The 13,418-nt window shown below is 35.4% G+C and overlaps 1 protein-coding gene across 2 annotated transcripts in view; it reads left to right on the top strand.

The window, feature by feature from the left end:
• Cfap44 (cilia and flagella associated protein 44) overlaps positions 1 to 13,418 on the top strand; it is a 108,701-nt gene that overhangs the window by 847 nt on the left and 94,436 nt on the right. For both annotated transcript variants that reach the window (XM_048803299.1, XM_048803298.1), the window contains exons 2-4: positions 7,275 to 7,370; positions 10,451 to 10,588; positions 11,126 to 11,279. In XM_048803299.1, the coding sequence (XP_048659256.1) occupies positions 7,280 to 7,370; positions 10,451 to 10,588; positions 11,126 to 11,279 (383 nt within the window). In that variant the 5' untranslated portion in view covers positions 7,275 to 7,279. The remainder of the gene's footprint in view (positions 1 to 7,274; positions 7,371 to 10,450; positions 10,589 to 11,125; positions 11,280 to 13,418) is intronic.

Genomic DNA, 13,418 nt, shown 5'->3' on the forward strand with positions numbered 1-13,418 from the left:
AAAAAAAAAAAAAAAAAAATAGTAGCAGTGTGTTTAGTCATGAGTTGTTCTGGGTGCTTACTGACTGAAACTTTTTTATGTTTAACCATATTTTATTATTTCTATTCTCCCTTCTTCCTTTTTTCGTTCTTATTAAAACACCTACTAAATTTGAGTGCATAAATATTTAAGCCATGGTGACATCTACTAAATACTGGAATTTATATATGTAGTCTATAGGACTATTTTGCCATATTTCCTTTATGCACTAGCATTTTCACTTCATATTTTATTTTATTTATTCTTTTGCAGTACTGGAGGATCAAACTACATCCCCACCGTTTTATTTTTTCAAATTTTAATACAGGATTCCACTGAATTGCTGAGGCTATCCTCAAACTTACAAATCCTCCTGCCTCAGCCTCCCAATTAGTTGTGATTACAGATGTGCATCAGTGGCTCATTTTTTAAAACCTTTGAGAAGCTAGCAAGAGATGAGGGAGAGAGAAAGCAAGGGGAGAGGAACCACCTATAGATCCTATGTGGAAGGACATTTAAGTCATGCCAAGTAATCTGAATTCTTATTTTACGACAATGAAGAGCCATTAAAGATTTTAAACAAGAAGAGTGGCACATTAAAAGCTGTGTTTCAGAAATTCAAGAGGCAGTATAGAAAGTGGATTAGAGAACAGAGAGTCAAAGAGATGTAGTGGTGATAAATGGTAGGGGTCAGACACAATGCGTATCAACTCTAGCAGTGACAGTGGGACTAGAAGGGAGTGGATGAATTCAAAGGACTTACCAACCAGACCCTTGGTAAATCAACTGCATAAGTTGGGCGAAAGGCAAGAGTAACTACTCTGAAATCAGAGTGATGTCACCTTGTGGAGCACTCAACAACACACTTCTCTGCACCATTGAGTATTGTTATTTCTTTTTTTTTTTCTTTACTCTTTCTTGGGTTGACTCAAAACTGGGTGGTCTAATGAGGTGGTAATAAGAATGGTCTGTGGGCTGAAAACCAATAAACCTGAATCTAATGAAAAAAATTGATGGTCGTTCTGCAAATAGACTCTCAAACCTTCCTAGTAGAGTTGAATAAGATAGGACATAGTGTAGAACACACAAATAAAGTTTTATTTATTCTAGTTACAAACTGATTTTGATGAATTAGTATATGATAATCCTGTCTCCTGTCCCCATCCCCGACTAATATAATTTTAGATGCCTTGAAGTAATACAATGGACGTTCTTAGCAGATGAGGTGATTAGATAAGTGATAGTTCCTCTCTTCTGGAAAGTGTCCAGAATTTATAAAAGTAAGATACAAAATTGGGAGGGATATATTATGCATTGGGAATGTACTTGAGATTATATAGTGAGAAAAGTTAGAATCATGTCATTGAGGAATAATTGAAAGAATTGGGATGTTTAGCTGAGAAAGGGGATCTAGGGAGAAATGAGACCACCTAGAATTATTTGAATGGCTCTAGCATCTACAAAGATTTGTTTTTTATATTTACAGAAAAAAATAAAACAAGGTCCAAATGGCTCCAAGCTGTAGGGAGGCAGATTTCAGCTTAATTTAAAATTAAAAAAAATTATGGTACCAGGGATCGAATCCAGGGTCACTCTACCACTGAGCAACATCCCTAGCCCTTTTTATTTTTTATTTTGAGGCACAGGTTCTTGCTAAGTTGTCAAAACTGGCCTCAAACTTGTGATCCTCTTTCCTCAGCCTCCTGAGTAACTGGAATTACAGACATGCACCACTGTGCCTGGAAAATTTTAGCTTAATTTAAAATATACTAGGAACTAGAGCTGAGTGTCAATAGAATGTGCTCACCCTCTTACCTGAAATATTTAAATATTAGATATTTAAATTGAAGCCAACTGACTGCTGCTTAAAATGTTCCTTCATTTGTTCATTTATTCAGGAAGATATTAATACATTCATTCCCTCAACCATTTTACATATGAGTGCTTATGTGCCACTTAAAGTTTTACTCTATTGACAACCTAAGATGTCAAAACAGTCTTATGAAGTAGGTACTGCATTTTATGAAATTCTGAGACAAAGAGAGGTTAAATATTTGTTTAACAACCAGGATTTAAACTTAACCAGGATTTAAACTTCACCAGACTGATTGTAGCCAATATTCCCAACCTGCTGCTTAAAATGTTCCTTCATTTGTTCATTTATTCAGGAAGATATTAATACATTCATTCCCTCAACAATTTTACATACTGAGTGCTTATGTGCCACTTAAAGTTTTACTCTGTTGACAACCTGAGATTTCAAAACAGTCTTATGAAGTAGATACTGCATTTATATAAAAGGAGCCTAAAGTGTTGGCTCCTTTTATAATGGTGCTGGGCTAGATTTTTTAATGGTGTTGTGAATGTGTGGCCTGTGTTGGATGGGAGGCTGGCCTAGATACAACTTCTTTTGACTCTGAAGATTATATGACACATAGATTGAGTTTGATTGATTGATTCATTCATTCATTCAAGACAGTGTCTCACTATTTGCCCAGGCTGGTCTCTCACTCCTGCCTTAGCCTCCCAAGTAGCTGGGACTTCAGGTGCCCAACTTATGTTCATATTTAATTAAAGCCCACCTGAATTAAATAGACTATATAGTAGTAACAGTAAAAATACCTTTCATTTCTGGGCACCTAGTAGGTGTTTTATATAAACCCATAGTTCTTAAGATTGATTCTTATCACTGGCTGCATGAAAGAATTGCCATGGGAAGTAAGATCCTGTTAATGGTATTTTGCTTTTAATGTTTTTCACGTGATTCTGAACTGTAGTCAGAGTTGGGAATTATAGATATAAAATCTCATTTAATTTTTTAAAAAAATATATACCTTTATTTTGTTTGTTTGTTTGTTTATTTATTTGTTCATTTATTTTTATGTGGTGCTGGGGATCTAACCCAGTACCTCATGCCTGTTAGGCAAGTCCTCTACCACCCATTACAACAACTCTACTAGACAATAGTATTAACCCAACTTTACATAAAAAAGGACTAAGATATTAAGGAACTTATTCCTTGGCCAACCTAGAATGTGAACCCACATCTCTTTGGTGCCAAAGCATCAAATTCCCGATCTTTTTGATCTAAAAACAAATAAACATTTTATTTCATCTCACCAATTATGCTGCTAATCTCCAGGAATCCAGTAGCCTTTGGTACATGACTTGCTCAACTGCTTTATTTTTTTTTTAATTGTAGTTGCACACAGTACCTTTATTTATTTATTTATTTTAATGTGGTGCTGAGGATCGAACCCAGAGCCTTGCACGTGCTAGGCGAGCACTCCACTGCTGAGCTACAACCCCAGCCCTCAACTGCTTTTTACAGATTATTTTGTCACCCTGTAGAGCCCAGAAAAAAACTAAGAATAGATCACAATATTTATCATCCAGTATTGCTAATTAAGAACAGTGGGTCCAGTATTTTCTTTCACACTATATACAACCTGACATTGACTGGTTTGTGATATTAAAAAGTACTGCATGGCAGTGTTAGCCATTTGACAAACTTATTGTTTATGTTAGCATAGAATAAAGTGTAGTGCTTTTGTCTTGACACCAAGTTATCTTTTGTTGTGGTTCAGCATCTTTGTTTACTGTAATTGTTCATTACCCACTTTACGAATAAATTCATTAGATCTTACAGCCTATTTTTATTAGAATCTATATCCAGGATAGAATCAGTTACAGTATGTTAAAAATAAATGTGTTTAGGGAAAAAAAGGCTAAAAGGTAGAAGATGATCTCAAGATGATGTTGATTGGTGGGAAGCAGGAAAGAAAACTATGAGATGCAAATCATTGAAATGTATTTGGTCAATCCCACTTCTGGCTTTAAAGGGGACCAAAACCCAGTGAACACAGGTGGCCTCTGAAGGCTTAGAATGACTGTTAGATGACAACCAGCCAAGATGAAAACAGGGGTCTAGGTCCTACAACCACATGGAATGAAATTTTCCTGGCAACCTAAATGAACCCAGAAATAGATTCCTCCTCAGAGCCTCCAGAAATGAAGATAGCACTGTCAACACCTTGATTCTAATCTTGTGAGACTAGGCAGAGGGCAGCTGAGTGACACTGGACCTGGCTGGACTTTTGATCTACAAAACTATAAGATAATCCATGAGTGTCACTTAAACTGCTGAACATAATTTTTATGACAGCAATAGAAAAATTAAAACAATGGGGAACTCTCAGATTAAAAGCTTTCATTTCTTTCTCAATTGATCAGCAGCAATAGAATATCAGTTCAGTTTTGTGGGCAAACCCAGCAGCCACCTTGCCTTTACTTATTGGGGCCTGCATCATGTAGTTTAGTTTCTTTCCAGTATTTTAAATGTTGATTTTTATCAAATAAATGATTACCTATTAATGTTTCATGACAGCTAGATTGTTATTATCCTCAAATAAGAAATGCTGTCAAGGATTCAGGGGGAAAGAAACTCTTAAACACTGGAGTGGGAATGTAAATTAGAATAGCCATTATGAAGAGCAGTATGGAGATTCCTCAAAAAAACTGAAACTAGAACTACCACATGATCTAGCTATTCCACTCCTGGGTACATATCCAGGGGCAATTAAATCAGCATACCAAAGAGATACCTGCACACCCGTGTTTACTGTGTCGCTGTTCACAGTATTCAGAAAGCTAAGATATAGAATCTGCATAGGTGCTTACCAACAGATTAATAGATAAAGAAACTATAGTATTATTTTCTTATATTATTATTCAGTCATAAAGAAGAATGAAATCCTGTCATTTGCAACAAAATGAATGGTACTGTTAAACGAAATAAGCCAGACACAGAAAGACAAGTACTGCTTATTTTGTCTCATATGTAGAAGCTAAAAATAAATAAATAAATAAATAAATAGAAAAATGTCGAATATAGAATAGTGGTTAAAGAGTTTTGGAAAGGTGGGATGTGGAAAGGGAAAGTTGGATTTGATCAGTGCTATATGTACATGTTGAGACATCACACTTAATTCCATTAATATGTACAACTTATAAATAAAAAATAAAATGATTTAAAAAATCATTATAACCACCACTTTCATATTGACTATCAAACCATACAGTTCTCCTCAAATTCAGATGGATCTGAATCAGTGACTTAGAAGAGAAGTTTATTCTCAGAGTATATTGAAAGAAAATTGTTGATTTCTTCTTCTTGAATTATAAATTAAGGCTAGGGGATATAGATTGCTCATTGTTGTGTCTTCTGCTGTGCCAAGCATAATACAGTTTATAAACATGTTTAATAGTTTTAATAATTGAATTCACTTGAATTATGAAGAATCTTGAAAGAAAGGGAGAAAATAGCATTTAGATATTTTTATAGCCTATCTGAACAGTTTTATCTACTGTATGTGGTAATTTGTAACCAAGCTCTGCAAAAACTGGCATTGCCTTGCACAGTTCTTTTTTTAGTCAGTTACTTGCTATAAGCATAAAAAACTATGTGTCTAAAAATACATTGAATATGGATTTTCAAGGATCTTGCTACTTAAAAATTTTCTATCATTCAATTCCTACCTCAACTCCTAAACCCCAAGGGGCATATATCCTACAATGAGATGGAAGGAAGGAAATAAGGAAGGAAGGTAGTAGGTAGGTAGGAATGGAGGGAGAGAAGAAAGGAAGAAAGGATTAAGAAAAAGAAAAGTAAAACCACACAAATGTTTTTTAAAAGTAAAGCATTATCTTAGACATGAGTATCATGTTAAGGCCTATCATTTTTGCTAAAAGTTATAGCAAAAACATTTGGTCAAGGCACTATTGTCCCCCAAATAAAGAGAGGACATCATTATAATGCAAGAAAACAAGGAAAGAGCCCTAACGGCCAGTTGATGAGAAATAGTCATACACTACTCATTTATCAGTGATCATATAATTCACATCATATCTGCTTATGGCACACTAGTCTATCTTCAGACACCAGGAAAGTATAATAATGTACTAGTTCAATTAATCCTCATATCAGCCTTGTGAGTAGTTTCTCTTCATTCTCATTACAGTTGAGGAATTGATGTAAATTGATTTAATTTATTGCTTGTTACATGGCAATTCTGAGATTCAAACCTGAATATAACCACAAATCTGGTCCCAATAGAACTCTAATTCTATTATGTGTTCCAGTTAGGCCATGAAATAATGTGGAGGAAACATGGGATGTTTAATGTAGAGAAGTGAAGACTTGGAGGTACCAGAGTTCTTTTCAAAGAGCTGCAATATAGACAGAAGACAGAGAAAGCTGTTATGTCACTCCCTCTTTAAAACCATTTAGTGGCTTTTAATTGCCATAGAAACAAGACCTAAACTTCTTAGGGAAGTTTAGAGACTATTTCTAAATCTGCCACCTGCCGTCTCTTCACATTCCTTTGTCTCCCACTCTAGGCCACAGGCTGCCTTCTGCCTTTCTCTGATGTTCCCTGTGTCTAATGTACTTTTCCCCATTCTATGGCTGGCCAGCTCTTCATCATTACTTGGGTTTCAAACACCTCTTCTTTAAACTCCAAGCATGGTTTAAGCTTCTTGCTGTTTATGTTTACAGCATCCCATTGCTTCATTTTTGTAGCACTCATTATATTTCAGTTACTTGTTTAATATCTATATTTTTAAACAAGTTCTATAAAGTTAGGTACCATATTTCTCTTGCACAGTATAGTATGTAGTGCCTAATGTAAGACTTGGTACATACTAGGTGTGCTTAACAAATATATTTAAATGGAGTTTGATTAGTAACACCAGGGGAATTTGATAATGGATAAAGAAAGAAGGAGAGACAATTAAAGGAAGGATGGCGGAGGGATAATTTTAGTGGTGAAGCACTACTTAAAAGATGGACTTGGGTGTCAAGATTCACTGTGGACCTTTGGAAATTCACAGTGCCAGGTTAGCATGGAGAAAGGGAATCTGTGATTATAATTTGCTGTTTTGCTGAGTTGTCTGACGGTGACCACACCCCGCTGGTGTGTCATATTGGATACCCTGCGAACATGACATGTTTTTAAAAAAATTTTTTTAGTTGTAGATGAACCCAATACCTTTATTTTATGTTTTTTATTTTTATGTGGTGCTGAGGATTGAATCCAGTCCTTCACATATGCTAGGCAAGTGCTCTACCAATGAAACACAACCCCATCCCAAACATGGAATTTTCAACACATGGGAAAATTCATCAGGGGAAAAAAATCTATTAATTTCTATTTTATAGCATTGTCCTTTTATCTATCTCAATTTTGCATTTACAGGTGACATGAAGGAACCAAATGATCAGGATACTGATGGGGGGAAATCAGATAGATCAAAAAGTAGTGATAAACGTTCTAGTAAATCAGAATCAAAATGTAAGTAAAGATAATATACATGCTTTTATTATTAAATTTAGGTAAAATAACTTTAATATTAGTAAATAAATAAATTTTAAATTAAAAATTTAAAAAATTTTAAATAGTACATATCTATATTTATAGAATAGAAATTGTTTACTTGGTTAATTTCCTTTCAAACTTTAAGTTCTTTAAGGGCAGAATACGTGTTTTAATCCTTTATCTTCTGCTTCTGGCACAAAGAAGTTACTGTCATCTCATTACAAACAACCTGTCCTATACATCTGGTCTGGAATTCACCTGTGAGGTCCAATTAAATCTTTAATGACTTCTCTAATATAGTGTAATGGAAAGGGCTAGACTTTGCTTTTGAGCCCTGGGTCTACCACTTAAAGATGTTTGATCTTGGAGGAATTACTGTAGCTTTCTGAACCTCAATTTTCTTGCCCAGTTAACTAATAACTGTTATCTTTCATTTCTACTTTTCTCCCTAGTTTTCTGACCAAAATTGTCTACTTTTTGGCAGAGATTTCGTAGATGTTACTTTCAGCTTTCCATGGATGGATTTAATGATAATGATCCTGTGTCTATCACTGCCTCAGGACCTTGCTTTCTTATGTCTGACCCTCTTAAGGGAAGGCTTTATCAAGTGGCGCCTAGCCCTATGCTTAGCACATTAATTAGCACATCCATCATGAGTATTAGAGCCCCAAATGATAATGTGAAATAATTTTCCTCAACATCCTCTAATGCAGTGTGAAGAGATTTGCCACGCGGACAGTAATCGTAAGAAGACTGGAGTGGCTATATTAAAGGATCAATTTATTAGGAAGACATAACAGTCATAAATATATGTATGCACCTAATAACAACATAACAATACATGGAGCAAAAATAGAATTGAGGAGAAAATAAATTCCACAATCATAGTAGAGAGTGATCAAGTACCTGCTATCTCATAATGGCCAAAGGGGAAGTTTCTACTATAAACATTTCTTTTTTCTTTCTCTCTCTCTCTCTCTTTCTTTCTTTCTTTCTTTTCTTTCTTTTTTTGTAAAATGAAATAATATACTTTTTAAAATTACAATAAATTATGGATAGTTCACATGGATTTTCTATGGGCACAATCATATCACTTATAGTCTTCCTCATTGTATCCCCAATATCATAGAGAAGATAGAAGAAAACCAAGAAATCGTAGAGGTAAACTATTTATAGAATGTAGTATGTCTCTGTGGTAGCCCCCGAAAAAAAGTCATACGGCTTCCTGTTTTCATTGGCTAAGAGAAGAAAAATATTGAAGAAAATTACACATAAAATCCTGAGCCATATAAAACAAAAATTCCAGCCAGTCCTTTTTATATCTATGGTTGTGGAATGCTTTCTCCTTCATCACCTCTCTCTCCTTCCTCCTGTGCCTGTTCTTCTTCAGTATGCATTAATTTTACCAGTTTTCTTTCTTTTTTTTTTTTTTTGCTATCCCCAATATCCATTTTTGACTTGAAGTGTAAAGTGCTTCTAGTTCTAACAACAACAACAACAACAAATGGAGTTTGTGTTTTTTCCTTCTTGATGTTGATTTAGATTATTTCCAAGACTAGAAAGGCAAATACTTACTGATTTATACTTAAAATCTGAAAGTCATTCACCAGTCTATTTGGGAATTATCAAAAATTATAAGATATTTCTAGGAATTACCAAATTGCTTAGATCTGCTGCTTTGCTAATTTTTGCAAATTTAGTGTTGTTTCCAAACTTTACTTTTTCTTCAGTGACAGCATCCTTTCCTTAGCCTTGAACTGTCTATTATGATTATTATTGTTATTATTATCTGCTCTCCATCTATATTTACTCCTTCTTCCTATACCAGTAATTACCTCATTACCTAAATGGCAGCTTTAAGTCACCTACTGGCAGTTGGAACTCCTTTAGTTGGGGTGACCGGTGATTGAGAGTATTGATTTTGCCAGGCATGGTGGTGCATGTTTGTAGTCACAGCTACTTGGGAGGCTGAGGCAGGAGGATAACAACTTTGTGGTCAGCCTGGCTGAGACTATGTTTTAAAATAAAGTAACATAAGATAAAATAAAATAAAATGGGCTGGGGAGGTAGTTCAGATACTCCTGGGCTCAGTCCCCAATACCACCACCACCACAGGAAAAAAAAAAAAAGAGTGTTACACTTCTTTTAACACCCTAATCTTAAAATGAGGAAATAGTATTTGGTTGCTATAGTCCCCCCAAAAGAGGTCAGGTAATCTTTGGAGAGTAGTTTCCCAGGGCCCACTTTTGGGGAAGCCATGGGGTGCTTAGCCTATTCAGGTACCCAGGACTACTTTCTTTCCATCCAAATGTACATTCCTCCAGATGGTGTCCTATTATCTAGCTAATTAGCTTAACCCAGCTTTTCTGTCTCATTCATATTAGTTTCAGGCCTTGTCCTTAGTCTCTTAGCCTCATCTTAGATAGATCTTACTAGAAAATTCTGGTGCACTTACCATTTCTTATTCTGAAAGTACCCCTAGTCCTACCTTTCACATTGTGAAAGTATCTTTTACATTGTATATTTTAACCATGCCCATGGTTGGACTTGATCTGAATGTTGGTTTATCTCTGGGACCATTTCTACTCCCATTCCAATTCTCTTTCCCTATTAGCTTGTCCTGAAGCCAATATTCTTAGTCCTGGTATATAATTTCAAAGATAAATAATCAAACTCAGATAGGTCATTCTTGAATAGCATTGTCTTTGTCTTAACAGATCCTTCATAAATGTTGGTAAAATCCAATTGAATTGAAATTATGGTAACAGCATATTAATCGCTTTTTTCTCTATCATTTACTTTTTTGGTAAATATACAGTGATAGAAAATATACTGGAAATAAAGTGAAAATGGAAATGAACTTACAGAAAAGAGCTTCATATTTTTTTAAAGTTAAAAGACTGATCAAATGAAACGATTCTTCTAGGAATTTTTGAATATGAAAACTTCTTATACTTAGAGCATGAGCAAATTGGAAGTTTTAGCTACTTTTGAAATAAGAGTGTATTTAATTCAAAATTTAGAAATTATCAAAACATTATTTTTAATACCTCCAGCAAAAGATGGTTTCGAAGAAACCACAGATGACACATTGACTGAAGGGGAAGAATCATATTTTGAGGAAGATTCAGATTTGGAAGACTTGGAAGGAAGTTCAAGTTCATTTCCATATGATGATACAGAAAGTGGCCCAGGTAAATATTTTTAGTTTTCTATTGGTAATTGCTATTGTTTTAAGGATAAATTTCTGAGTCACATTGCACAGTTATAAATCCAGAGAAAGAAAAATTTGCTGGTAGGGATATGTGTGCAGATAATAAAAGGAAAAGTATTGTATATGGTCAGATAAGGTAGTTTTAAGAGCTTGGAGTTGAATATTCCATTTCTGAGGCTCACATATAGAGCTCTCATACTCGGTCTTCTGGGAATTGAAGTGATCTAAGGAGTGTTCTACTCTAGATCAGAGTTCACCAACTTTCCCTTGGAATTGATGGGAAATCATTCTTTGAAACTGTTGAAACTATGACCAGAGCTCAACATCCACCCCTAATTCCCACAAGCATGTTCACTCTTCCTCCATTGCTCAGTAGTAGGTAGTATCTTGTGTTCAGGCCAGTGTGGGACTTGCTGCCAGTATACTGCCAGTATATGTATGTTCCTCCTGTGTTTAGGAAATGTAATTTTAGGATTCACCAGACACCTTTCTTAGTTAAAATATTTTAATGTTTTAGCATCTCGGGAACCCCCTGGCCAACCTGCAGAAGAAGCAGAGGAAGAGCCTAAGAAGAAAATATCAGAGAGCTTCTTTTATGATTACAATGAACTTGCCTCAATGCCTTTTGTGACTCCAAATTCGAACATACCACTGGATTTTCTTGTACTTGTGTATCCACTCCAGCTACATATGCATAATTTGGGGATTTAGTTTTTTGAGTCAGGGGTTGACAAACTTATAGTCTGTGGAGCAAATTTAGCCTCTACGCTGATTTAGTAAGTAAAATTTTATTGCAGCATAGTCACACTCATACATTTACATCTTATCTATAACTGTCATAATAGTATAGGAGTTAAGTAGTTGTAACAGAGACCATCTGGCCCCTACAACCTAAAATGCATACTATCTTCCCCTTTATAGAAACAATTTACTAACTTCTTCTTCTTCTTTTTTTTTAAAGAGAAAGAGAGAAAGAGAATTTTTTAATATTTATTTTTTAGTTTCCGGTGGACACAACATCTTTATTTTATTTGTATGTGGTGCTGAGGATCGAACCCAGCGCCTTGCACATGCCAGGCGAGTGTGCTACAGCCTGAGCTACATCCCCAACCTCCAATTTACTAACTTCTGTCTTAGATAATTCTAAGAATCTTGGCCCTTAGAGCATTTGATCTTAATTTGAACTAAACTTTTATTTGATGCCAGATAACTATAAAGAGAAATGATGTTTTTCTTTGTACAGGTGAACAAGGCTGGAGTTCATGAGATGTGATTTGAAGGAGAGCAGGGGGCCTCTTATTTTCACTTCCCTCTTCTACCAGCCTGGCCTGCCTTTGCTAAAACCTTTCAAGCTAAGTCTTTGATCTCTCTTCTTAAAACACTGATGTGGCCATCTTCAAGCTTTAATACTTTATTAGGTATCAGATGAGTCACTGGAGAAGATGATCCCGAGGAAATAGGGAACAAAATAGCAAGTTTTCATTGGTCTGAAGAATAAGAGTCTGTGAAAGTGGGGATAACTGACTGGAAGATTTAATGTTTGTCATTTATGATATTAGTTTGTGAGGCAGATGGTTAAAAGATAATTTCAACTGTGGTCCTCAGCTAGCAATTGAGTATGCTTCCAACTTCAGATAGGTAGTGGTTATTGCCACATGGCCTGACCACCTTCTTATTAAAGGTGTGCTTTCAGAAATGGGGTATATTCCCTGATTCAGTTGTGCCTTTGCATAAAAATAGAATACAATGTTAATGCAGCTTCTAACTCTGGTTCAATTCCAGACATGACTAAATTCACTCATTCCAAATCATCTTGTAGCTGTAATTTTCTTTCTTTAGGGTTTTTCTTTTTTGTCTTTGGACAAGTTTATGACAACAGTCAGGCTGTTTGCTTTCTTCTAGCCTGATATTTTAAAATGGAATAGGACTGATATATCATAGTTCTCCAGAAGCTTTTCCTGAAGTACACAATGATCTGATGACTTCGTAGACTTACTGTGCTATTTCTGTGTGGAGAAGTTGGGCATTTGTATGCTGAAAAAGCCTCCCAGGTGGTTTTTCACATGTGCCTTCTCCCGGGCCCCAGTACTGGGAACTCACAACAAGGATAGAAGAGTCTTAATTAGAGAATGTGTTCATATTCTACATATTAGTAAGAAGGACCTCAACTTTTTTTTTGAAGCGGGATACTGGGGATTGAACTCAGGGGCACTTGACACTAAGCCACATCCCCAGCCCTATTTTGGATTTTATTTATAGACAGGGTCTCACTGAGTTGCTCAGCACCTCACTTTTGATGAGGTTGGCTTTGAATTCATGATCCTCCTGCTTCAGCCTCCTGAGCTGCTGGGATTACAAGCAAGAGGGAGTTTTGAAGGTGCAGCAATATTAAAATACATTTTAATATTTTTAAAACTCTGATAAGGGACTGCCAATTACCTCTGGGTTAAAAAGAAAAGATCAGACTCTAGTTATGCATTCATTAATTTGGCAAATACGAAATAGCTAATTGGCTCAAGACACTGTACTAGGCATTCTGGGAAATAGAGATGATGAGAAGCAGTTTCTACTCTTAATATAATTTAGAGGAGGAGAATTTGGGGAGTTATAATCCCATGCATTCTGGATTTTTTAAAATTTATTTTTAACTGATACATAAAAACCAAAATCATACAGATTTATGGAGTATCATGCAATGTTTTGATACATGTATACATCATGAAATGCTTAAATCAGGTTAAGCATGTCTGTCTTCTCAAACATGCATTATTTCTTTATGGTGAAAGTATTAAAAGTCTTTCCTTCTAGCT

The sequence above is a fragment of the Marmota marmota genome, unplaced genomic scaffold (assembly GCF_001458135.2).
Source record: "Marmota marmota marmota unplaced genomic scaffold, marMar, whole genome shotgun sequence".
In the NCBI taxonomy this organism is placed as follows: Eukaryota; Metazoa; Chordata; class Mammalia; order Rodentia; family Sciuridae; genus Marmota; species Marmota marmota.